This window comes from Ursus maritimus, unplaced genomic scaffold (assembly GCF_017311325.1).
Source record: "Ursus maritimus isolate PB19 unplaced genomic scaffold, ASM1731132v1 scaffold_12, whole genome shotgun sequence".
NCBI lineage: Eukaryota > Metazoa > Chordata > Mammalia > Carnivora > Ursidae > Ursus > Ursus maritimus.
Window position 1 is genome coordinate 21,728,024 of NW_024423564.1, and position 26,162 is coordinate 21,754,185.

At 37.7% G+C, this 26,162-nt stretch overlaps 1 protein-coding gene across 1 annotated transcript in view; it reads left to right on the forward strand.

Annotated features, from left to right (window-relative positions):
• The window catches only part of FRRS1 (ferric chelate reductase 1), a 34,110-nt gene extending 8,486 nt beyond the window's left edge, over positions 1–25,624 (forward strand). Inside the window, exons 6-15 of the mRNA XM_008697675.2 lie at positions 6,097–6,195; positions 7,559–7,706; positions 14,844–14,957; positions 16,300–16,412; positions 18,661–18,747; positions 20,878–20,975; positions 21,229–21,287; positions 22,125–22,268; positions 23,368–23,429; positions 23,511–25,624. Coding sequence (XP_008695897.1) covers positions 6,097–6,195; positions 7,559–7,706; positions 14,844–14,957; positions 16,300–16,412; positions 18,661–18,747; positions 20,878–20,975; positions 21,229–21,287; positions 22,125–22,268; positions 23,368–23,429; positions 23,511–23,603 — 1,017 coding nt within the window. The 3' untranslated portion in view covers positions 23,604–25,624. The remainder of the gene's footprint in view (positions 1–6,096; positions 6,196–7,558; positions 7,707–14,843; positions 14,958–16,299; positions 16,413–18,660; positions 18,748–20,877; positions 20,976–21,228; positions 21,288–22,124; positions 22,269–23,367; positions 23,430–23,510) is intronic.
• The last annotated feature ends 538 nt before the right edge of the window (positions 25,625–26,162 follow it).

Below are 26,162 nucleotides of genomic sequence, written 5' to 3' on the forward strand. Positions count from 1 at the left end.
AGGCTCCATACCCAGCCTGGAGCCTGACTCGGTTCTCAACCTCATGATCCTGAGATCGTGACCTGAGCCAAAATCAAGAGTCTGACGCTTAAATGTCTGAGCCACCCAGGCGCTCCAGATATGTCATATGCTTTTAAAAATAACATATAAGGAGGGGCACCTGGGTGGCTCAGTCGTTAAGCATCTGCCTTCGGCTCAGGGCGTGATCCCAGAGTCCTGGAATCGAGCCCCACATCGGGCTTCTCTGCTGGGAGCCCGCTTCTTCCTCTCCCACTCCCCCTGCTTGTGTTCCCTCTCTCGCTGGCTGTCTCTATCTCTGTCAAATAAATATATAAAAAATCTAAAAAAAAAAATAACATATAAGGAATTATGACTTTTTCTTTTTTAAAGTCTTTTCTTGGGAGATTTTATACTAGATTGAATGATGTTACAGTAGTTCAAATGCTTTCCCCGTTTCCCTTTGTAATATAGCATATTTTTTGCGTGTTTACAGTTCTGGCCAAAACGAACCAGGTTTGGCCCCTAAGGTGGATGATGAGTTTGGATTAAAAATAGAATGTGACTATACAGCAGTAAGGAAAGATGGTGGTAGTGCTTGTTGTGTGAATGTGATGGAACTGGTTATGAAGGCAATTACGAAGACGGGCCCCCCAAGGATTAACAATGGTGGTCTTGTTGGAATAAGTTTGTAGCTTTATCTCTAACATACAGTGCTCATTTAGATACGTGCTCTAGTCCCTTAAATAAACAACACTGCAGTCACTTTAGAGTCAAACTTCATGTAGTAGGATACTCACGTTTTTCTTTCTCTGGCCACATGAAATCTGTCCTGAGGGGAAAAGACACTACTGCTGCCCTGGGCGTGGTGATGAGGAGCGCATAAGTAGACCAGTTGTTTCTGTTCTAAGTTGTAGGCATAGATAGCACAGAAGCATTTGTCTTTAATTCAAGATATATTTATCTTACTTAGAAATCTTGTGTTTCTAGTATAGTACTCATCAAAAATGTTTATTCTGCAGGTATGTAAATGTAATTATGCAGGTGCAGTGATTTACAGAGCAATCTTACTTAATGATTAAAATCATCTGTACACCTGTTTGCCTAAATTGGGGGAAATAAATCATCCTCAAAAAATATTTTTAAAGTAGTTGTTTCTATTTTTGGTTATGTAAAAAAATTTAGGATATTTTTATGAACTGCTGTTTCTTTTCAGTACCTAATATAAATTTAAATACTGAAGGTATCTGATGTTATGAATACTAGCTAAATGATACCTTTTTCAATTTAACTTGTAAATTAATGATAACAATTGTTTTGGTATTAGGCTTCAACACTAAAATTGATGAAAAGTATAATTTTCCATATTTTTGCCAACAATGACTTGCTAATGTCTGAATTCTAACTAAATTGCAAAGTATACACATATTCCCCATCTTGCATACTTTATTAAATGATATAAAGTATATCAAGAATACATACATATATATTAGCTTGGCTTCCTTCTCCTGCCCAGTGTCATCTTGCTCTATACGTAATTTCTTAATGTTCAGTTCTAGAATGTTCCCAGTTCTGACCTCTCTTGTACATCAGATTGGGATTTCCAGTGGCCGGCTGATCTTGTCCAGATGAGTGTTCCTAGACAGCACTAACCATCATCCATAAAACTGAACTGAATGTCTTCCCTCCTCCTGTTTCTTATGTTCCCCATTCTTGGTGATCAAAAACAGTAATAAAAAATCAGTTACTATGATTGATTTCTTGCTTCTTTTCAGATACTGTCTTGGGCAATTTATAGACTCTCATGTATTGCTGCCACCATCTTTGGTGTTCAGGGAATTTGGTTGTGGCTTAGATTCTTCCCTTTTATTCACCTCCCAGGTCCTTCTTCCTCACACACACCCCCAACTTGCTGTTTTGAGAAGTTTTAAACCGACATCCATCTAAACCAGTTGAAAGAATAGTCCAACAAACACCAATAAGTTCTTCACCTGCGGGCTTGCCACATTCTCTCCCTCTCTTTCCTCCACTGTGCGCTCATGCATGTGTACAGATTGACTTATGAAGTGTGTATAAAACACACATTTTTCCCCCAAACTATTTGAGTTAAGTTGTAGATATATCATGACATTTTATCTTTAGAATTTTTAGCAAGTATCTCCTAAGAACAAGGATATGCTCCTATAATTACCATAATATCTTGATCACATTGAGAAAACTTAACAGTGATATAATAATAATTTTATGCAATATAGTCTATATTCCAAGTACCTCAGTTGTCCCCATAAAGTCCTTCATAGCTGTTTTTTAAAAAAAATTTCTGACGCAAGATCCATTTATCACTCAGTACATTTAATTGTTACATCTCTTTGATCAGTTACCCATTTATTTTCTAGATTTTTTTTCATCCAATTCTGTAGAATGTCCCACAATTTGTATAGTAGATTCAGGTTAAGATTTTTGGCACAAATACTACCTAAGGGGTTTGTTTCTGTCTCAGTGCGTCATATCAAGAGGTGCGTGCGTAATGTCAGATTATTCCATTATTGATGATTCTATGTTTGATTGCTGGTATCTGTCAGATTTTTCCATTGCGAAGGCGTGTTTTCTCTTTTTAATTAATAAGTCATCTGTGGGGTGATACTTTGAGGGTAAATATTCTGTTCCTCAATAACATTTTACCAAATGATTTTAGCATCTATTGATGTTCCTTTCCTGAAACAGTTGTTACACTTGTGGTTGCAAAATGGTGATTTTCTAATTTATTTATTAGCTGGCATTCTTCTAAAAAGAAGAGCTTTCTCTTCTCTGCATCTGCTCTTCCCTTTTGGTGAAACACTATGGACTAATGAATTCCTTTGGTCTATTGTGTTATAGTTTATTATCATCATTCTTCTTTTAGAGGCTCATATTGACCCAAATATGGCTCCTTGAAGCTGTTTTTTTGTACCCTATTGATGTGTCTCCATTAGTTTTTTGTTGTATCTTTGTTTTTTGGTGTAACAAGATGTCCACTCATCTTATACTGTTACGCATTTTCATTTCTCAAAGGAGGTCTGTTTCCTTTTAATAGAAATAGTGTTTAGAAGTCAAGATTTGGGTGCTAATGTGTTCATTGCTATCAGTCTTCCAGATAATTTTGATTTTGTCTTTGACCTACTTCTTCATTCTCTTTATTGCATTGTCCCTGTCTCTGACTTGGCTTACACCTTTATTGTCATTTCCAGACCGCTGCAGCGACCCCTCACTAGTCCTCCTGGCTCCACGATTTCTCCTTTAAAATTTTTAGCAACTTTATTCCATTTCATCTTTCAACAGTCACTGTTGTTTTCTTCCCAAGCTACCACGGAGCTCATCTCAATCCTATCCCCAGAAACCTTTGGTGAGCCTTTAGTAGTTACAGGAAAAATGATTTTTTTCCCATTACAGTGGCTTTCCACACTCTTCAAAGTCCTTGTTGGAATTTCCAGCCTTACCGTGTGTATGTTTTAGCTAACAGAATTACCTGTTTCCTAAAGTGTTCACATATTTTTTATTTCTGTCTTTGGTCCTGGAAGTTCCTCCTTTTGGAAATCTTTCCCTTTAATCTCAGCTCTACCTTATCCACATATAAATAAATATTTTTTATTCTCTAAGGCCTACTTAATTATTATCTTTTCTGATAAGTTTTTTTCAACCTTTTGGCTCTACACAATTTGTGCTTCCATGATACTTTGTCTAAACCTGTTTTATCTTAATCCACATACTATTATAACTGTGTCTTCCATTAAAACATAGTCTTTGGTTCTAAGAACAATCTAGTCATCTTCGTTTTCCCCACAGTATCCACACAGTGTTTTCTGAACAGAGTACGTTCTAAATGCTTGATTCAAGAGGAACAAATGGGAAAAAGAGGATCTGTCCAATTCAGAAACTTGGTGGAGGGCCACCAGGGTGGCTCAGTCATTAAACATCTGCCTTCGGCTCAGGTCATGATCCCAGAGTCCTGGGATCGAGCCCCACATCAGGCTCTGTGCTCAACGGGAAGCCTGCTTCTCCCTCTCCCACTCCCCCTGCCTGTGTTCCCTCTCTTGCTGTCTCTCCCTGTCAAATAAATAAAATCTTAAAAAAAAAAAAAAAGAAAGAAAGAAACTTGGTAGAACTTCTTACATGTGTGCTTTCATGCTCCAAACTTGGGGCTTCTAGAATTGCCTGGAGCCTAAGGTTGTAGTAGCACCTCTCATACTCTTCACTGTAGAGTAGTCAGGACTGAGAGTCACTTGTCCATCCCCATCATTCTGTCCAATATTTGAGAGGTCTGTCTGCAATGGGTTAGTATGGCAGTTGACTTGTCATCCTTTTGCCTCAAAATCAACCGATTTGTTATATTAACATTTGTTTTAAGTAAAAAAAGAATTTGTGTGCCTCCTAGAGGATAGTCTAGAAAACACATGTTTGCTTAAATTAGAGATCAGTGAACTTTCTCTGTAAAGTAACTACTTTAGAATTTGTTGGCATATGGTCTCTGTTCTAAATATTTGTGTCTCTTGTGGTAGCACTGAAACAGCTGTGGACAATCCATCAATTAATAGGTGTGGCTTTGTTCCAATAAAACTTCATTTGTGGACAATCATGACCTATTCTTCTTTTAATTAAAGAAAATGACTTAGATATGTAAACATCCTTCTTAGCCTGTGGGCTGTACAAAAACAGGCATCAGGCTGAATTTGGTCTGTGTGTCATAGTTTGTTGATTCCTGGTTTAAATCACAATGACTCCAAATTTCTCGAGTTGGGCTAATTCTGATTTGAATAGAAGATGTGTAACGATGAATAATTGGTTTGCTAATGTTATGTACTTCAGAGTTCTCAAAAGTGGAACTTTAAAAAATAAATTTAAAATATGTTAGAATGTCATTGGGATTAATGGCAAAATTTATTATCACTTGTCAGGCTTGGCTTTGTTTAAGGAGTTTAATGACTACAACATACAAAGGATCTTGTTAGATGGTTTACAGAGAATCGTTTAGAATAGGTGAAACAACCAAAACTATACCCAGTAATTTAAAATGCACATTATTTCTTTGTACCATCATTTAAATGTACTTTGAAGATTCAGTCTGTCCTCTGATAGTCACTTTAAGTAAGCTCTACCTGTGAGAGCTAAGGAATATTGGAGACTAAAGGGTAGATAAGAAGTAGACTGACAGAAAATGCCTCCTTGAGTTCAGACAAGTTGGTCTTCATATGGCATAGTACATCCATTGAGTGTGTACAATATTAGCAATATTTGATTACAGCCTCCTCATCTTAAAAGTTACCCCCCAAGCCCGATATAGTGCAGTGTGTTTATAGTTACGAAAATTTGTAAGACACAGATATTTATTTACAAACAATGTTCTTAGTAAGTTCAGTGAAAAAAGGTAACAGAATTGTGTATTTTTCTATTTGGGGTGAAAAATAGTTATAAATACAAATAGGTTTGGATGAATATACATGAAAGCATTAATAGTGGTATTTGAGTTTATGGGCATATAAACATGTTATTTTAATCTATTTTTACATTGAAATTGTGTTGCTTTTGTATTATAACAAAATTATTATTGACTTATTCATACTGAATAATACAAAGTGTAGTTGACACACAATGTTATATTAGTTTCAACATAGTGTACAACATAGTGACTGAACAATTTTAAATATCATGCTATGCTCATCACAAGTGTAGCTACTGTCTGTTACCATACGACACTGTTATACCGTTGACTACATTCCCTGTGTTCTACCTGTTATTCCCATGACTTAACTCATTCCACAGCTGGAAGCCTGTATCTCCCACTGCCTCTCACCCATTTTGCCCATCCCCCCCCCCGGCCTCTATTAAGTTTGTTCCCTGTATTTATGGGTCTGTTTGTGCTCTTTGTTTGTTTCTTCATTATAGCAGAATTATTTTAAATTAATAAATTGGACAGCCAATTCTCTTGAGTTCATCGTATCATTAAGATTGAATCAGTAAATTATGTTTTAAAAGCATCAAATACCATTTGATTTCATTAGGGATGCTTTTAAAAACAAAATGTTGACATTCCTTTGAATTTTTCTCATTTGCAAATGTTTTCAGGGTGATGATGATGCTTATTTGTGTATTCGTGAAGATCAGACTGTACACATACAACCTTCCCATTTGACGGGGCGAAGTCACCCTGTGATGGACTCCAGGGTAGGTGTGAAAATTCTGGGAACCTCTACCTGGCTTGTCTTGCCTTCTGGCCATGTGGCCAACAGTGGCATAACTGTGCTGCAAGATAGCTCCCCATCCTCAGTTAGCAGCAGAGCCAGAGCAGGGGTCTGGCAGCAGGGTTCCTTTCTTATAATAATCTGGGAGAGACTTTTTTTGTGCTTTATTTTATTTTAAAAATAATATATAAAAACATAATAAATTATATTATATTCTTATATGTTTAATTTATTATTAATATCATTGTAGTATTTATATTTAATGTTATTTATTAAAGTATATTCTATTATTATATAGTTTAATAAAATTATGTATATTTAAGGTATACAACATGATGTTTTGATATACATATACATAGCGAAATGATTACTACAGTTGTGTCCTTACATACTTACTTTTTTTTTGTGGTGCAAGCACCTGAAATTTACTGGCTTAGCAAATTTCCCATATACAATACAGTATTATTAAGTACAGTCATCATGCTGTACATTAGATCTCTAGACTTAATCATCCTACGTAACTGCAACTTTGTACGCTTTGACCACCATCTCCCTTTTCTACACTTGGAAAAGCACAAGACAAGTTTCTGTTGTAGGAAAAATGAATTCTTGCCTGTGTTACCTAAGTCCTTTTTTCACATCTTAGAAAAGAATATTCTGCAGTGAAGAAGATCAGAGCATCAGCTCCTTTTCAAAAGCTTACAGACCGATTTTTAAGAAGAGGCTTAGGTTCATGACACAGAGTTTCTTGTCCAGTGAGAAAGAGGAGCGTGTGGGGCAGAGACTGGTTCAGTGCTTTGAACAGTTGTCTTCTGTGCCTCTTCTTGGCATCTGTGCCGGAGATAGCCTATTTCTGGTAGAGAAGTGTCTCTTTACACGTGGCTTTTGGCAAGCAGATGAGCTCTGATGAAGCAGTAGCCATCGTCTAATGACTTCACGTTCTCTGCAGAGCTTTCCCCTGGGCTTGGAACTTCTCCCTTGTTGCTTGTTACATTTTGGCCACTAGTGTATTACTTCCTAATTGTTTCTTCAGTGTTTTTGATTGTGTGTCAGTGGCCAGGTGGGGTTAGTACATCTGCCAAAGTTTCTAACCTGGGTAGGGGACTTCTGGGGTTCTGACTCTAAGTAAAAGTAGTATTTTTGCCAAGTGGGATAAAGACAAATAAATTAGAAGAAAATGTTTCTTGTACTCCTCAGAGAGGAAGTGGGAAAACAGTGATACAGCAGACAAAACATGCACCAAGGATCTTAGGGAAAGGAAATCGAGCGGGTCAGGATTTTGATCATATTTTATTTTTAGCAAATCTGTGGAAAGTGCTGAGGAGACCCATTGTGTATGTTTGTAGGGTGCTCTTGAGGATCTGGCTTGGAGGCTGGTGGATGGTGTTATGCAGTGTTCTTTCAGAAGAAACATTACCCTTCCCGGGGTTAAGAATAGATTTGATCTAAACACAAGCTACTACATATTTCTAGCAGATGGTGCAGCTGACGATGGTACGTATATTGATGAAAACTATCTTTTCAAATTTTTTCCTCTCTTTTCTTCCCTATTCCACCTTTCCTGGAGAGACTACTATAATTGCTCACTTTTTAAGATGCACACTTCTGGGTAAAGAGTTATCAAAACCCTTTTCCATTTTGCCTGACAGTTTGACTTTGGATGACCTTCTCGTTTTGTTTTCCGGGAAACTAGATAAAAGTAGTACGTCAACTATGTTATAAGGTGACATGCTTATGATAAAAATGACTTCTGGCTGGTGAACTGCATTTGGACCAGGAAGAACTATAAATACCTAGTAAGAAGCCATATCTTTGGGCTTCCCTAAGTGGTGTGACATTGGCAGATCTCTGGCAGGGATCCTGTAAGCAGTGACTGTAGGGTTGTCGCAAGAGATATTGGCTTTTGCAAGATAACCTGTCCAATGTGAATCTCATCTCCGTGAACCTGAGCTTTCTCCAGGGAGGTGGAGGAGGGGTAGAGAGAATAGCTCCTGGCCAGCTGAATAAAGTGCTACAAGATCTCCCATCGAAGGAAAATGCCTCTAAATGCCCTGCAGCTGTGCTTGTCTCTGTCCTACATCTCTCTAAGTGAATCTGATGCCAGGTACAGCCCACGGAAGTTTTATGAGTTTGAATATTTACATTATCCTTTTTTTTTTTTTAAAGAATATTTCCTTTATCCTTAAGAAAACTGCCCTGGTGGGTATCGCAACGCATATTAATAAGGATTATTAGATTTTGTTTAAGGTCTTGGCTGATGATGTTTTGAAGAACTACAGGAAATGCCAAGGTAGTTTGTCGTGACTCATCTCTTGGGAGACAATACTGCCCCCAAACTTTGAGAATATAGCCACCTTTGAAAATGGTGAGAAGCTGGGCATATGGAATGGAAAGTTAGGGGGCGAGGTAAAGGAAGAGGAGGAGCAAAAATGTGGTGTAGGCAAACTTGTGAAAAGCCTTTGCATATTCTATCCTGTGGTTCTGGTTTTATGCTATAGGTAAAGGGGAGGTGATCGTTTTGAAGCAGTAAAGTATCTACTCAGTGTTATGAGAAAATTTAGGAATATTTGTAGATTTAGTGGTAGGTGATATGTGTAGTTATCTTAGCCAAATCATGTAGTCTTGTTTGCACCAGCAACAGCAAATACAGCTTAAAAATCATTTCTTGGTTAAGTGATAATAATGAAGAAAAACTACTCTGTGTTTACTGAGTGCCTGGCCGAATGCTGTAGTTAGATCCTTCATTTTTATCCTCAGAAAAATTACATTAGATACGTACTCTTATTATCCCTGTTTCATCCGGGAGGAAACAGAGGCTTAGGAGTGGTTGAGAAATTTGCCCAGATGAGTCTGTGGTAGAGCTGGGATTTGAACCCAAACTCTTTGCCCTCAGAGCCTAAGTAGTCAACACTTCTGAACATGGAAAATGTAGGAATTGAATTTTTAATGAGGAAAAGGGTCAAATATGTGTGTTTTTAGACGGATGCCACTCAAGTACAGGTAACTGTATTTGTTGGCACTGTAGCTGTCACGTACTGTGGATAACATATATGTCATGTCTCACAGAGGCTTTGTAAGTAGACATCATATTGCCCATTTAAGAGAAGGAAACTGGAACCTGGAAAGGCTAAGTAACTTTTTCCAAATCAAACAAGTGGCAGAGTCAGAAATTACACCCCAGGCTGTTCTGCTTACAGAAGCCGTGCCCTTTCCATCATACCAAACTGCTTCCTTTGCTGACAGGTGCTCCATCATGAAGGACTATTGAGGAAAATGGATGTCTTCAGTTGCTAGGGGATTTAACAGTTTGCATTTATACTTTAAAAACCTTGATACTGAGGGGGTCTGGGGGGCTCAGTTGGTTATGCATCTGCCTTCAGCTCAGGTCATAATCTCAGGGTCCTGGGATGGAGCCCTGCATCGGGCTCCCTGATGATTCTGCTTCTCCCCCGCCCCGCTCCGCTCATGTTCTCTCTCTCACAAATACATAAATAAATAACATCTTTAAAAGAAAAACTTGATACTTAAAAAATTTACACTTTTTTTTTAAAAGATTTTATTTATTTATTTGACAGAGAGAGACAGCCAGCGAGAGAGGGAACACAAGCAGGGGGAGTGGGAGAGGAAGAAGCAGCCTCCCAGCAGAGGAGCCTGATGCGGGCTCGATCCCAGAATGCCGGGATCATGCCCTGAGCCGAAGGCAGACGCCTAACGACTGAGCCACCCAGGCGCCCCTAAAAATTTTACACTTTAAAAGAAATGCAATTTCATTTGAGTGGATGAATTCTATTATATAATAAATTGTGTGTGGGGGGGTGTATGACAGTGCCAAAAATTTCTTCTTGGGTCAGCACTGTAGAAATTGGAATCTCTTTTCTGATAGAAACAATATTTCAAGTGGTAGTTCCAATATTTCCCCAGAAAAAACCTAGTTCATGGATAATGTAGGTACAGAGTGGAGCATTGTTGTATCTCCCTGTCCTGCTGGTGTTGCTAATGCTAATGGTGTATTGGGGGGCATCTCTTTCTTGTGGCCTCAACCAACCTGCTCAGAACCACTTGGAGTGACTCCTGAAAATGTAGATTCCTGAACTCCAGTTTAGACCCACTGAATCATTGATGCTTGGAATCTGCATTTTTAACAAGCATCCCAGATGATTGTTTTGTATACTGTGGTTTGATAACTTACTACTCCAGGACAAGGTTCTCCCAAATAAGGTGTGTATATTGTAAGGCAGTCCAGGGGATACAAGGACAACACTAGAACCTTCTATTTAGATTTATTTTATCTCATCTCGTCTCAAAAATTTCTATTTTAATATATTTTACAGTGTTCATAATGCATTAAAACAATAGTACATAAATATGGTTATTAACTAAAGTATACATATATGGGGGACACAGACTAATTTTTTTAAACTGGTGGAGTACAAAGCAGAAAAGCAAAACAAAACCTAAACAACAACAACAACAACAACAACAACAACAAAACCCAACGCCCACAAAACCCCCAAACCTAGACATTACTGCTTCAGGGAATAAACCTTCCAGTACCCTTGTATTGTAGAACAAAGTACAATTGCCACATAAATCATTCTCTTTTCTGTTATCTAATTATATGTATGTGAAGCATTTATAAATTGCACTCTGCTTAAAAGCATTGAGGCTCTGTGAGGTTGAAACCATTTTTCAAAGCAATCATAAAATCTCTGTAACCCATATAAAATGTAAAAGGTACCCAATTGCAGTAAAATCCATGTAAAACCTTTTTCTAATGCTGTTCCCCCCCCCCCAAATGCTGACATTGTCCTATCATGAGATAAGCAGTCATGGGAAATGATAGAACTCACTTGGGTGAATAAGTAATTCACAATTAGGAAATCCACCAATTTAAATAATTAACAAATTGGAGACCTTGTTATCGTATGACCAGTTATTTTAACAATTTAGGAATACCACATGTCAGGTAATACCGTAGAGCCTTGTACTAAACATGAAGTCAATCTGCCTTCGAGCAGAAATCCAAGATTATAATGGAGCCATACAAAGAAATCCCCAAATTATAATGGACTTCTGCTTTAATGAAGGGTAAGTTCTTGGTTAGCCTGTGGGTCTGCAGTGAATCAGAATTTAAAAACACTTTCTTCCAACTTGCCTCTCAGGCTATTGGGAATGTGGTCTGGTTTTCACCACCACAACTCTGCTAATTCAGTATAATTCCCTATGATAGTTATTGTCTCTTTCCTCTTGACTCTATTCTCTAGGTATCCATTACATAAAACTTGTCTTGTTTTCTGCTTTCCCTGATCCTCTCTGTTATAAACAAGCCATGATACAATAGTATTTGTGAAGCGAATAACCAGGTGTCCTAACACCATTTTTTGAATAGTTCATTTTATCTCTGCTGCTTCAGAAGCCAAACATCTGTCAGTAAATCAAACTATTTTTAGTTTATTCTTCCATTACTCCATTACTGTACCAGTTGAAACTACTGTAGCTTTATAGTAGATTATGAATTTTGATAGAGCATGATTTCCCCTCCTGGCCCCCGTTTTCAGGAATTCTTGCCTCTTTGTTGTGTTTCTCTTCTTCTAGATAAAACTTTAGAAATGATTGTCAGATTCCATTAAAAATCCTATTGGGGTTGTGACTGGAACTGCAATGAAATTTTAGATTAATTTGGGGAATAATTGACATCTTTGCAATAGTGAGTCTTTCTATCCAAGAATATATTGGATATTCCATTGATTAAAATCTGGTGGTTTTCTTCATGTCTTCATAGAGGCTCTTATATTTTTTTGTTACTTTGTTTCTATGTATTTTATAGATTTCTTTTTCTTTTTTAATTTTTATTTATTTATTTGACAGAGAGAGAGGCAGCGAGAGAGGGAACACAAGCAGGGGGAGTGGGAGAGGGAGAAGCAGGCTTCCCGCTGAGCAGGGAGCCTGACTCGGGGCTCGATCCCAGGACCCTGGGATCATGACCCGAGCTGAAGGCAGATGCTTAACGACTGAGTTTCTAATACAAACTATTGTGAATGGGATTATTTTTCTTACATTTTCTAAATTTGTTGGTGTATTGGAACGTTACTGATTTTTGAGTGTTTATCTTGAACTTGGCCATCTGGTTTGCTAGTTGATTATTTTGGATTTTCTAGATAAACATCGTATCTTATGCCAATAACAACAAGGTTCAATTGCCCTCATTTTTTCCTTGTTTCATTGCATTGTTTACTTCTCCCAGAAAAACGTGGACTGGAAGTGGTGATCTGGCCTGCATTCTTGTCTTGTTCCTGATTTTGATGGGAAAGCTGCTGATATTCAGTGTTGTGTCATGTTTATTGTATTTTTTTGGTGGGTGTCTTTTATGGTGTTTAGGAAATGATCTTTTCCTAACTTTACAGAGTTCGTGACATGAACATGTGCTGAATTTCATCTGGTGTCTTTCAGGCAGCAATTGAGATAATATTTTATTACTTTTATAGACCTCAGAGTGGTGAATTATCCTCACTTTCTTGGGATAAACTTTGCCTGGCTATGTTTTATAGCTCTCTTAATGCACAGTTGATTTGAATCACTAATATTTTATTTAAACTTTGTATCTATATTCATAATTGATTTTGGTCTATGGTTGTGGGATTGTGTGAGTGTGCGTGTGTGTGTGCCTGCCTAATTTTTGGTTTCAGTATTATGCTAATCTCATAGAATGAACTCTGGGAGAGCTTAAGTAAATAAGAATTTTTAAGGTTAAAAAAAGTTTTTAAATTGTATGATAGAACTCATCCACATAATAACTGTCGGAATCTTTAGGGATAGAAATATTCGACTAATTAAAAAAATTCTTCTACCATTATTACTCTCCAAGAGTTTACTTCTTTGGTGAAGTTTTATAATTCTAGATTTTTCTAGAAATGCATTCATTTCATTTAGATTTTGAAATATTTTTGGCTTACTTAAAGTTGTATGTAGCATTTTCTTATAACTTTAAAGAGTATCTTCTATATCAGAAGCTGTGTCCCCCTTTTTATTTCTGATACTGTTTGTGTTCTTTCTTTTTATTTTGTGGTTGGACTTGCCAAAAACTCAGTCGATTGACCTTTTATCAACTTCATTTTTTGACTTATTAATTTGTTAATTTCTACCTTTATTTTTAATCAGTCTCCCTCTCTGGTTTCCTGGGTTATGTTTTGTTGTTGTAAACACCTCTTGAATTAAATGATGACTTCAATACTTTAAGTCTTTTTTTTTTTTAATGGAAATGTTTTTTAAATGATAAAAACTTCTTTTGAATAGTACCTTGATTGCATCACGTTTGTTTTAATATGAAGTGTCTTCATTGTTATTCATTTTAAAGAAGACTTGTGATTTAAATTTTGATTTCCTACTTAGCCCCAGGGTTATTTAGAAGAGTAGTTTTATAAATATCTACGTGGATCATTTTTTCCTAGCTTTTTGTTGTTCATTTTTAGTTTTGTTGCCTTTTGGATACATAATATAACCTGTCTCTTGTATAATTATTTCTTTTTGGAAATTATTGAGATGTAGTCTGTAGTCTAGTATTTCGTTGGCGTAAAGATTCCTATATATCTGTTATATCAAATTTTTGGGGCGCCTGGGTGGCTCAGTTGGTTAAGTGTCTGCGTTTGGCTCAGGTCATGATCCCGGGGTTCTGGGATTGAGCCCTGCATCGGGCTCCCTGCTCAGCGGGGAGCCTGCTTCTCCCTCTCCTCCTGACCCTGCTCCCTGCTTGTTCTTTCTCTCTCAAATAAATAAAATCTTAAAAAATAAAATTTCTTAATTCTTTTTATTTTTTTACGCTTACGTTGTATTCTAAAAATAATGTATGTATGTTCCATGATTTAGTCTCCTAAAAATGGATATTTAGCTTGCTTAAAATTTTTTTTGGTCCAGCACAAAAAATCCACTTTTTGTACACAGTCTTGTATATATATATCTTTGGGTAAAGGGAAGTATTTCTGTAAGATATATCCCCAGAATGAATAACCACACATACATACTCACATACCAAACTAATTCTACACATTCACAGACTTAATCTTATACATAATAAATAATAACACATCCTCAATTTGTTTATACCACTGTTACTTGGGATTTTGATTTGTTAGTCAAAGCCAGTCCGAATTGGTCATATGCCAAATAATATAATATTGCATCAAAATGCTTTTGTTTGTCTTCTACCCACCCACTTTGTCCAAGTCCAATTTCTGTTAGTTTAGTCTAGGATTCCAAATTTTTAAAAGTATGTCGTATCTTTGAAGAATTATATTTTACATTTTCAGTGATTTTTTGATATTATCAGTGATCATTTTGACAGTGTTCGACTGGTCTCTTTCATACGACCCGCTCTTCCACTGTAGTGTCTCCAGTCTTTGTCCTCATTGTGATTTGTTCCTTGATTGGCTACCTTATTTCTTTAACTTTTTTCAAGATGATTGTGTGTCCTTGTATATACATTTACGTGGCTTGTGCATATGAATGGCATCTCTGATGATATTTATTGATTTTTATTACCTTAAGAAAGTTTGTTTCTTTGCCATGCCACTGTCTTTCCATTCTTTCTCTCCTGAGGAAGTAATTCTTCTTCATTTTCTTTTTTTGAAATTTCAGGTCGAATTTATAAGCATTCTCAGCAACCTTTGATTACATATGAAAAACATAATGTGACAGACTATCCAAAGAACGTGGGAGGATCCCGTTCTTTATTCCTTCTGAAAGCTCATGGTACGTTACGTGTGTGGTATTATTACTACTTTGTGTAGTAAATTTACCTGATGACTCAGTGCTGGCTGGATTAGGAATGGCGGTGGGCATAATTTACCAAATGTTCATCCATCTTCTATGTTTAAATATTAACATTTGCAAGTAGCAGTGTCTATCTTAATGTTTGCTAATTTTTATTAAAAATGGAAAGTAGGGATAACTCAGTGGTTTTAACCCTGGCTGTACATTAAAATCACTAATGGAGCTTTTAAGACATCTATAATTTTTAAAGAGTGCCCTACTTATTTCTAACTGTAGCCAGAGTTGAGTATCTGGGTTAATCAATTTAATTTTTGTGAGACCTTAATTAGGCCATTTATTAAAATAAAGGCTTGTAATAGAAGAGTGTTTCGTGATTTTGATTGTTTAACAGTAGTTTGGTTTCAAAGAAACAGTTCTGTTGAAGAACTGATCAGTGTATAAGTATTTGAGGGTATACAGATTACTCAGTGCTGTACATATGATGATTTTAATCATGAAATGATTAAATGATTAAAATGATGAAATTAACCACGTTGGAGGAGCAGTAGCCTAAAATAAGGCTCTAACATTCCCTGGTTCTACAGATGAAAGTTGATTCCATTTGAAAAGTAGCCTGGTTTATTGAAAAGAAGAGATTTAAAAGTAGGGGAATAGTGTAGTGTGTACTTGTGTGTGGGGAATCTGTCCTTATTTGGTTTATTTCCTTTATATTCTCCGGAGTTATTCCTTCCAGTAGAGTTTCAATAAATGTCATCATAGTTAAGCCTGAAAATAAGTTTATTATTGGTAATTTGCTTCTACTAGTAGCTCCAGTGTGATAGTAATTGGATTTCGCATGTAACCTGCCTATTTGGGTTTCATTGTTTTTGGAATGAGCAGTGAGAACTTGCTCACATACCCGCAGAAGGGCTGTGTTAGTGTCATGATTAAGAGCACAACTGCTGAAGCCAGACTGGGTTTGAATCCCAACTTTGAAACCTTAGGCAAGTTACTTAACTTCTCTCTTCCTTAGTTTCCCCATCCCGCAAAACTGGAATAATAATTATAACTACTGAATGGGATCGTTGTAAAGATCAATGAGAGTACTACACATAAAGAACTCAGGGACAATGCCTGGCACACGATAGGAGTGACGGAAGTGTTAGCTCTTAGAAGTAGTAGTGGTCGTGGTAAAAGCTGTGATATGTGGGGTGTTTTTAGGTTATGCTTACGTTCATTGAATGTATTTCATTAGTTGTTTTCCATGTTCTGAGCATTTGGCTTGGCCCTTTAAGAAACAGCTTGGTTTGTGATATCAACCATTCTGTTTTCTCACCTGCAGGTGCCTTAATGTTTGTGGCATGGATGACTACCGTGAGCATAGGTGTGCTTGTTGCTCGGTTCTTCAAATCTGTTTGGTCAAAGGCTTTCTTTGGTCAAGCAGCTTGGTTTCAGGTAAGTGGGAGAAAAAGTTTAATGGCAATTTCCATATTATTTGAACGTTGCAACATGAAAGCATGTAATATGTGGGCTTCTTTTCCTTTTCTTTTTCTTTTTTTTTTTTTTCTTTTGTGGTTATAGTTGTTGCAGTTGTGGAATCCTAATAATCCCTTCATTTTACCGTTTGGTTTCCTAACCAATTGAGAAAAGACATAAGATACTTGATGGTGATCAAAATAGAGACAGCTTTATGAGGGTCAGGTTGGATTGGAGAATGTCACAATGCCATGTGCCTCCCTTTGTAACATAGACTTTGGGACCCAAAAGATCTTGACTTACATGTCTGTTGACCAAGGGTAGAGCCTGCAAGAGCATTCATTCACTGCGCTCACTCAGTACAGATAGGTCAAGGAGGATGGTAGAGCCGAAGAAAGTAGTTGGGGTTAATGCATTTCTAAACAGGGGTCTGTTCTCTGGTTGATGCCAGTGAATGTTAGACCATCCCTGGCGCACTAATCAAGATCATCTATCTCCTCTGTGGACGGGAAGAGGAGCTAGAAGTGTTTCTTTTCATGCTGCCCCTTTGCATGGGATGAGGAGGCAGACTCTTTTTTTTTTTTTTTTTAATGATTTTTTATTATATTATGTTAGTCACCATATAGTGCCCCTCCCCTCTGAGGCCCTCAGTTTGTTTCTCCTAGTCCATAGTCTCTCATGCTTCATTCCCCCTTCTGATTACCCCCCTTTCTTTATCCCTTTTTTCCCCTACTGATCATCCTAGTTCTTATGTTCCATAGATGAGAGAAATCATATGATAGTTGTCTTTCTCTGCTTGACTTATTTCACTTAGCATTATCTCCTCCAGTGCCGTCCATGTTGCAGCAAATGTTGAGAACTCGTTCTTTCTGATAGCTGAGTAATAATCCATTGTGTATATGGACCACAACTTCTTAATCCAGTCATCTGTTGAAGGGCATCTCGGCTCCTTCCACGATTTAGCTATTGTGGACATTGCTGCTATGAACATTGGGGTGCATATGGCCCTTCTCTTTACTACGTCTGTATCTTTGGGGTAAACACCCAGTAGTGCAATGGCTGGATCAGAGGGTAGCTCAATTTTAAACTTTTTAAGGGACCTCCACACTGTTTTCCAGAGTGGCTGTACCAACTTGCATTCCCACCAACAATGTAGGAGGGATCCCCTTTCTCCACATCCTCTCCTGCAATTGTTGTTTCTTGGAGGAGGCAGACTCTTAATAGAAAGACAAGAGTCAGTAAGCACCCCTGAAAACAAAACAAACCTCTCTTTCACATGTCATGGAATTTAGATGTTGCACATACAGTGGAAGATCAATGAGTCTGTGTTGAGATAGAATGTACATGTCTGCTTTTGAGAAAATGCTGCTTGTTGATACAGTTTTACCTTTATAAGGGGTATTCTTAAAACTTTAGGTACATATATGTTTGTAGCCTTTAAGACTTACCTTATCTAACCTGGTTTCTCACTATTGGCTGGCAGGGTCGATCTGTTTTATATGTTCTCACTACTGCTATGTACCTTGCTTGCCTCTGTCTCTGCCTTTAATTTCTCTCTCTTTCTCTGTCTCTCTCTCTTATCTGCTCGTATGAATATTCCCAGTTGGAAAATTCTTTGTGTCTCCACTTTACCAATTCAGTTCTCTACTGCCTTTAAAACTCTGATGTCTCTACATGTAGTGTGATTAATATAGAGTGATTACATGTCCTCCTTTCCCTGAGATAGTTTTTGTTTGCACCATTTATTCTAGCATACTCAATTAACAGTGTCATTCCACTCGCATGATTTAGACAATGAATTGACATTTCATACATGTTTCTCTCATCTCCTCACTTGTGCGCTAAGCTCCTCGGGAGACAGTATTTTCTGTTTCCTTACTGTCTCATGATATCCGGTCAGCACTGTGCTTGGTGGTAGAACCTAATAAAGGAAGGAAACGAAGGATTTTTGGCAAGGAGGTGTGCTCCGTGTGTGAAATAGCCATTCCTGCTACTCTGTGCAGGTGACGTCTTGGCAAATGCTTTTGAATGACGAGGGTGGCAGCTTAGAGTTTTCTTTACAATTCAGTCGTTTACTAAGTTTTTTTAACTCACTGTGGATGGCGGTTAGATGTCCGTGGAATGCGTGCCTTCAGTGACTCCCACCCCGCGATCTCACAACAGTGCCGCCAGCTCCTTCCTCTTACCTGGTTAATTGTATTCTCATGGTGCCTTTTCACCTTTGCAGGCGCATCGGATGCTCATGGTCATGACCACCGCCCTTACCTCCATTGCTTTTGTGCTGCCTTTTGTCTACAGAAGAGGCTGGAGTTGGGTAAGTATCTCTTAAACAGGATGGTTTCATATAAATTCACTTTAATGTCAAGGACGTTGCTGTTTCATTCTCAAATGAGAGGTTAAAAGATATTTCTGCGTGCATCTCTCTTTCCTTTTTTAATCATGTGGCAACTACTCTGTATGGATGGGGGTCGGGGGTAGAGCGAGGATGTCATTGCAGATTACTTGGTAATGAAATATATTTGTCGGCTGCACCAGATGTTAGGGGTACTCTACATAGCTTGGGTGAGTTTTCTCACTACGGAGAGGTGAAAATTCACAGTGTGATATCTAAGGAACGTGAACCCTTGTAAGTGGTTTTCTCTAACTAGTACTGTGATTACCACTAAGCTAACGTCAGAGCGAAGATGTTTACTGGTGCGCTCACTGGTGTATCTGAAGCGCCCAGAGCAGGTTGTGTGTGTAGTAGGTCCTCAGGAAAGACTGAATGAACGAATAAGGCTTACTCAGAATAAGTGATGTAGCTAGGGTCAGAGCCTGTGCTTCCATGACACTGCTGCAGTTTTACAGCCAGTCAGAATTCGATCTCAAACTTTAATATTGCAGTTCGGGCTGTTGCTATAAGGGCAAGATTGATGACTCTTGGGTCACTAGGAGACCTCCCTCCTGCTTTTTAGGTAGTTTCGGAATTGGTCACCGTATTTTCTTAAAGGAAATGATGAAGATTTTCTGATACGAACCTAGACATCAGAACCTTATTTTATGCAGGTATTTGGGACAGGGGTGATGCTTATTTTGTAAGCTTTGTAGTTTGCAGTCTTTGCAGTTTATGAATCGGACCGTATGAAGGGGAGACTATAGTAGCTACATCACAGGCTTTTTGAGAATTGAGAGTTAATTAGCTGAAAGCACTTAGGAAAGTTTCCTGCACATTCTAAGCACATATAGGGATTTCTTTGCTGTTGTTACTGTGGTTTTATGAGATAGAGGCACTTTCCCTCTCCATGGTCCTGGTTATAATTTTATCCATATAGAACTGAGTCCATAGCCTGAATGTGTTTTTATAATGTTCTTTCATTTGCTTATTGCTCTTCTTGACCAAAGCTTCCCATCATGGCTGAGAAACCACTGTACCCTTGTTCTAGATCACAGATGTTAAAGCCTACCCAAACGTGGCAGTCAGTGACAACAGACTGTAATGTTCCCCCATCTAAACATGTCCCAGGTTAGAAGATCTCCTTAGTCCCATTCTGAAGTTTTTTAGTGGAATAATTGTGCTAAGTGGTCCCATCCAACCGTCTGAGAGAGGAGTGGAGCTGAAAGGGTTGAGCTACTTTGTTCATGTTTTTTCTCAGGTTATCCCTCCTTTCTGAACAGAGGAGCTAAGATTGTAATGCAGTGTCTATATGGGTTATTCATTTAATTGACAATTATTGAGTGACTAAGGCTCTGTTAAGCATTTGAGTTACCAGGAATCACATAGAACCTTTAGCTCAGGGAAACACAGAGTTCCTTTTTTTTTTTTTTTTAATTTTATTTATTAATTTGACAGAGAGAGAGACAGCCAGCGAGAGAGGGAACACAAGCAGGGGGAGTGGGAGAGGAAGAAGCAGGCTTTCAGCCAAGCAGGGAGCCTGATGTGGGGCTCGATCCCAGGACCCTAGGATCAGGCCCTGAGCCGAAGGCAGACACTTAACAACTGAGCCACCCAGGCGCCCCTGAAACAGAGTTCTAAACAAAATTACCATCCAGGGCGGTGATTGCTCTTAACATGGGGGTCCCAACTAGTCCTAGGTGGGCCTTGCTGGTGTTGGTGATCATCTAACGTCCTGATGGGGGAGAGGCAGCACCCTGCATGGACTCCACCACAACCGTTTACACACTGTGCGGCATTGCACGCACCGCTTGATATCTCCAAGCCTCAGTTCCCCATGAAGGCGGGGTATTGATAACTGTCCGGCCTTGCAGCGAGCATCAGTAATCATGCATATAAAGTACATGCCTGGTGTACAGTAGGTGCTCAGTGCATCGTGCCTGTTCTTATTAGTAAATGTTTAAAGCTACAGAAAAACACTAAGAAGACATCATCTGTGTGTATTATTTTTAATGTGAGGATTTAAACTGGTGGGCGAGATCGAGACCATTAAAATGATGTAACTTTGTTCAGTATGCAGGTTATCATCCATACCTTGGCTGCATAGTGATGATTTTAGCAGTTCTTCAGCCCCTTTCGGCAGCATTCAGGCCACCTTTACATGACCCCAGGTACTTAACAGCTTTTATATGTAGATGGTCTTAATGTGGATATCATTATTTGGCAGACGGGTTCCTTTTTAAGTGAAAACACTTTGCATGTTATAAAATTCAGTGGTAAATGATATTTACTTTAAAGAGTTTTAAAATGTATTTCAGACATCTAATTCCTAGGCAATAAGGGAAATAGCGTGCTTTTCATTCTCTTGGGAGTTCATTGTAGTTCTATCACTTTGAGCATACTGACTGGTTCTTTATTTGGTAGAAGGCAAATATTTAACTGGACTCATTGGAGTATGGGCACAGCTGCTAGAATAATAGCAGGTAAGTAATAAGTGCTGCCACTTATTCATATATAATTGCTGGTTGTTTATATTGCAGGTGGTAATTTGGCTTAAATGATTTTTAGATGTATTAGTAATTGTAGTAATTGGTTGTTGAGGAGCAATCGGCCTTAAACATTGAAATCCAGAAAGTAATTTCTAGAGGTAACTATTCGAGTCATTATTTCAGTTTTAAGTTTAAGGTTTTTGAAATGGCTTTAAAACTTTCCTTCTAAGACTCTTTTTTTTTTTTTCTTAGCGTTTGCCTTTGCCAGTAAAAAAGCCATGCTAATGGCCAAACGCTCAAGTTGAGGGTCATTTGTGAGTTGGGCTGAGGTGAGCTGGGGACATCCCAGCGCTCTGTCTGCAGGTCCCTTCCATGGAGATGGTACCTTCCAGGGAAGGATGATTTTCAAAAGTCAAGTATGGTTATCCAGTATATTTTGACACTTTGTATAATAAATAACTAAACTGACACCTCCTCCTACTCTTACATTTCGATAGTCTTTGGAGGTTCTTTGTAGAAGGAGGAGTATACTCAACAACGATTTCCATACTTTCCTCCCTTTCCTGCATTGCAGGCGTAAAACTGTTTGGAAAGTTTGAGTGTCTCTTTTTAAACAGTTGGTAGATCATAATTATAATTTCCCATCTTACCTTTCTAGTCTTAAAATTAAAAAAAGACTAAGTTAATTATTTGGTCTTAAGTATAGTCTAATTCATCTTATGAACTCTTTTCCTGTGTTTTACTTGGTATAAGACACACACATGTACACACATAATTACCTCTCTTGAGGGTGACTACATTTGAATACATATATTTTTCTTATAAATATAGTGGCAGCGATGTTCCTGGGAATGGACTTACCAGGACTAGATCTTCCTAGCCCATGGAAAACCTATGCGATGACTGGATTTGTAGCCTGGCATGTTGGGACGGAGGTTGTACTGGAGATACATGCCTACCGACTTTCTCGAAAAGGTAACCTGCTCGAACAGCTGTGTTATGTAGAATCACCTTTATCCAAACTCTAGGAATGTAATTAGTGTCTAGATACTGATGGCTGACTCTCACCGTATAGCTCACTAAAAATGTCTGTGGTGATTAGTTAGTGTTTGAACTCATGGAAATATTCTGCTCTTTTTTTAATACTCATTAGTATTATTAGAATTTGTGAGGAAAAAAGGGAACGATTTTAGGTTTTAGGGAAGAAGTCTTTTTTTATAACGCTGGTCTGGAGCCAGTTCACACTGAGAATCCTGAATGAGCGGCGCTGAGAGAACCCAGAAGTGGAGGAAGAAGAAAGAGATGCCCAAATTCAACACAGGGCAGAGCTGCAGACAGATTTTGCCTATTTGATAAATTTACCGTGTACTAACACTTAGGTTGCCATCTCCATAATATATAGCTAGCTAACTAGGTAAGCTAGATAGAAAGAACGTATTTTGCCCAGACTTTCTAGTGGCAAGTCCATTTTGATCTTAGTGCCAAATGGACCCGAGGCAGGGTCAAGATACCTATAGCCATTAGGAATGGAGCATTAGTAGAGACTGCGTGACATTTTAAACTAGCTTGGCTTCTGGGCTGTGTCCTTTGTGTCTTATTTAGTCCCCAACTCCCTAAATGAGTTAAGTAGACTTCTAAAAATAAGACCTCTCTCTCTTGCATCTAGGAGACTGGGCAGCTTTTAGGAGCCAAGTAGTAAATATCTATCCTGCCATTTTTGGTTCTCGATAAGGTCATATAGATGGGGTTTGTGATGACCGCTGAATTATGGCTTGCTATTTAAAATACATATGTACTTCAAACGTGGTTTGTTAAGGCTTTGATGTGGTGTTTATTGTCCGGGAGAAGAGGTATCTTTTAAGTCCCTTGACAAAGATATTATTCTGTAGCCAGCTTGTCCCGGTTTGTGAGAGCCTTACGTGTTCAGGAAGTTTGCAACATTTGGTAACTTGACATGAGAGAATGTACACATGGAAATCAACAAATGCTACACCTCAGGACTTTTTTTTTTTTGAGAGTTAGTTTACCGGCATTACTCACAGGCCTTACAAACTTATGTTTTTTTTTTTGACAGTTGAAATATTGGATGATGCTAGAATTCAGATCCTCCAGTCATTTACTGCAGCTGAAGCAGAAGTAAGTCCTCCTTTTCTTATTTATTGACACACACTTCAATGACAGTAGTTTCTTTCTTTCACGTCTCAATTTTTCTTTCAGGGTCATGCTTTTAAAAAGGTGGTGTTCGCAGTTTATATCTGTGGGAATGTGACTTTTCTCATCATCTTTTTATCTGCAATCAACCAGCTCTGAGCCAGCAAAATCTTGGCTTTGCAGACGGATGACAATGATCATTTAGCCAAAGGCACTTGAAGCTGTCCTGACTGCCTGGAGCGTATTCATGAATTCTGAATTGGAAGAGCAGGTCATATCTCTAGAGGAATTCCGAGGTGTGGTCTTTAGAGATCAACTTTCAGCAGGGTCCTATGGACTATAAAAAGGATGTCAAGCCTTTATGTGTGATTCTGAGTGTTACCAAGGAGGGTAGTACTTGAGGAGAAAGGACTCTCAGCTATCTTCCATGATGAGATTTTTAGAATGTTAGCCTTTAAGGAAAGAACTATTTGGAAAGACAGAACTGATGTCACTTGGAGGAAATGGAGATTGTATTAAGGTGAATATATTTTGGACTCTAAAGGTGCTCTTTTAAAGAAAATATTTATGCTAGTTTATCTGAATGGTCTTCCATCAAAAAATGGACTTTTTTGAGAAACTATGTTTTTCAGTCCAGTTTTTTGGACATGTCCTTTTTCCTATGTATTCTGTTACTTCTCTGGTAAAGGTGGAAGTGGGGCTAACTCCATTGTACTAACATTTAAATATATTATGAATATGATAATTTCTTTTTTAGCAATGAAATGCAAGTGTGCATTTTCTGCTTAAGACTGTATTTATATATTCAGTTACAGGGCTGAAATGACATTTTATATGTTAATTGTTTTGACTCTAAGATTTAAGTCTTAGCTCTTGGAGATTGTAGACTTGCATTTCATAAGTAATAAAATTTACCCTTGTGAATGTATTTAGCAGTTACTCTTTTTCTTTGTGGTAATAAATAATATGGATGGTTCTATTTTGTTAGAAGTTCCCGATGCTGTAATGAATTAGAATACCAGTGTTATTTTCCTTCCTACTCCAGTGATATCTTTTTTTAATGGCGGGGTTTTGTATTTGCTATAGGGGCTTCTAGCCAGTGGGTGGCACCATAATACCGGAGTACTGCTTTGTTCCTGTTTCATTGTGGTGTTAATCATTTTTAGTACTTAGGTCATACCGTGGAGTGGTATTTCCCTTAAATTCACCAGCTCTAAATCTTTATTTGAAAAGTTTCTGCGTTTTTTGGGGGTGGGAGGGGGTTGGGGTTGTGAGTTAGAAACTGAAATTAGGGATTGTTATTATTTTTCTGGTTACATTTCTGTTTGTTTTCTAACCATGATTATTTGTAACAATTGCTTGGTAGTTCCCTTTACATTCATCTGACCCTGTGACAAATGAATCTAACTATCTTAAGCAGAGGAGGCAAGCAAAACTAAACATTCCTAAAAAAAATATTTAGGAAGGTGTATTTTATTTTTTAGGTGTTCTGTCTGATTATCTTATAGTTTCTGCTCGGTCCAAGGACTTAATTTGTATTTGGTGTAAATAATAGCCTTGCCTATGTGTCCTACATCTTTTAGGGGGTAAAACGATATGAAAGTTTTATTTTTGTCCCTTATATAGGTGTTTATCATAAACAGCTTAGGGCTGAGATATGGGTCTTCTGTGTTCATGTTCTGTGAGTGCCACGCTATTTACACTCTAAACATTCCTTTTAAATAGTTTCATTAAAATTTTTTTTTTTAGTATAGCAAATTAAGTATGTGCTAAAATATTTTCCTCCAGTTTTTAGTTATAAGGGGCTTACAGGTTAATAAACTTTTAATAAATTGTACTCTATATGACAAAGAAAGCTTCCTTTAAGGGGAAAATGAACCTTGGTGTGTTTGGTTTTCAAATATGTGAAGTTACTGGATCTCTAGCACTGAGGCTAAGATGTTTTAACTTTTTCTTTTCCCTGATTCATCTGTTGGCACTATTTTGCTGTATCATCAATTAATACACAGAGTTGTCCAAAAAGTCTTTCTTATTTAATCTTGACAGAGACACCATTTTATTAATACCAAATTTTTATTTTTCTGCTTATGAATGGTTGATATCCACAGGTTGAAAAATGCTGTTCTTCACTCCTGTCATTATTTCTTCTTGTTTTTGTAATAAACATTTTTTTAAACTTCCTTTGATAGGAGTGATTATAAAACTAACTGTCTTTAGATCTTAGCGGTGTGGCTCCCAGTGATCAAAATCGTAAGTTTTCTTCCTAAAGATGGTTTCCTCTATAAAATAAAAATAAGCATGTTTTTTGGAAAAGATGGAACAAATTCTTGAATATTATGGTTGGGCTATTTTTTGCTTCTATTATTTTCTGCTCTATGGAAATTAATCTTAAGGGTGTAGGTAGCCTATGGCATAAGTTATTGAATAAATGACTCAAATTCACTTTAGTGCTTACTTGGTTTCAGTCAGACTTTGGCTGTAATGTGTGTGGAGTGCTATTCATCCCTTTCACACCCTGCCTCAGTCTGGGCTGCGGTGAAGAAAGACGGTGCTTTCTGGCAGTCAGTGCCAGCTAGCAAGCTCTAGGAGCACATGTAGCTTTTGGCTGAAATTTTATTTATCTCTATGTTCTGGTAAAGCAGGAAAAAAAAAAGAACAAACGTCCTTGTTTAAGATAATCCATTATGGATGGGCATGAAAGATAGGATTCTTCTTCTT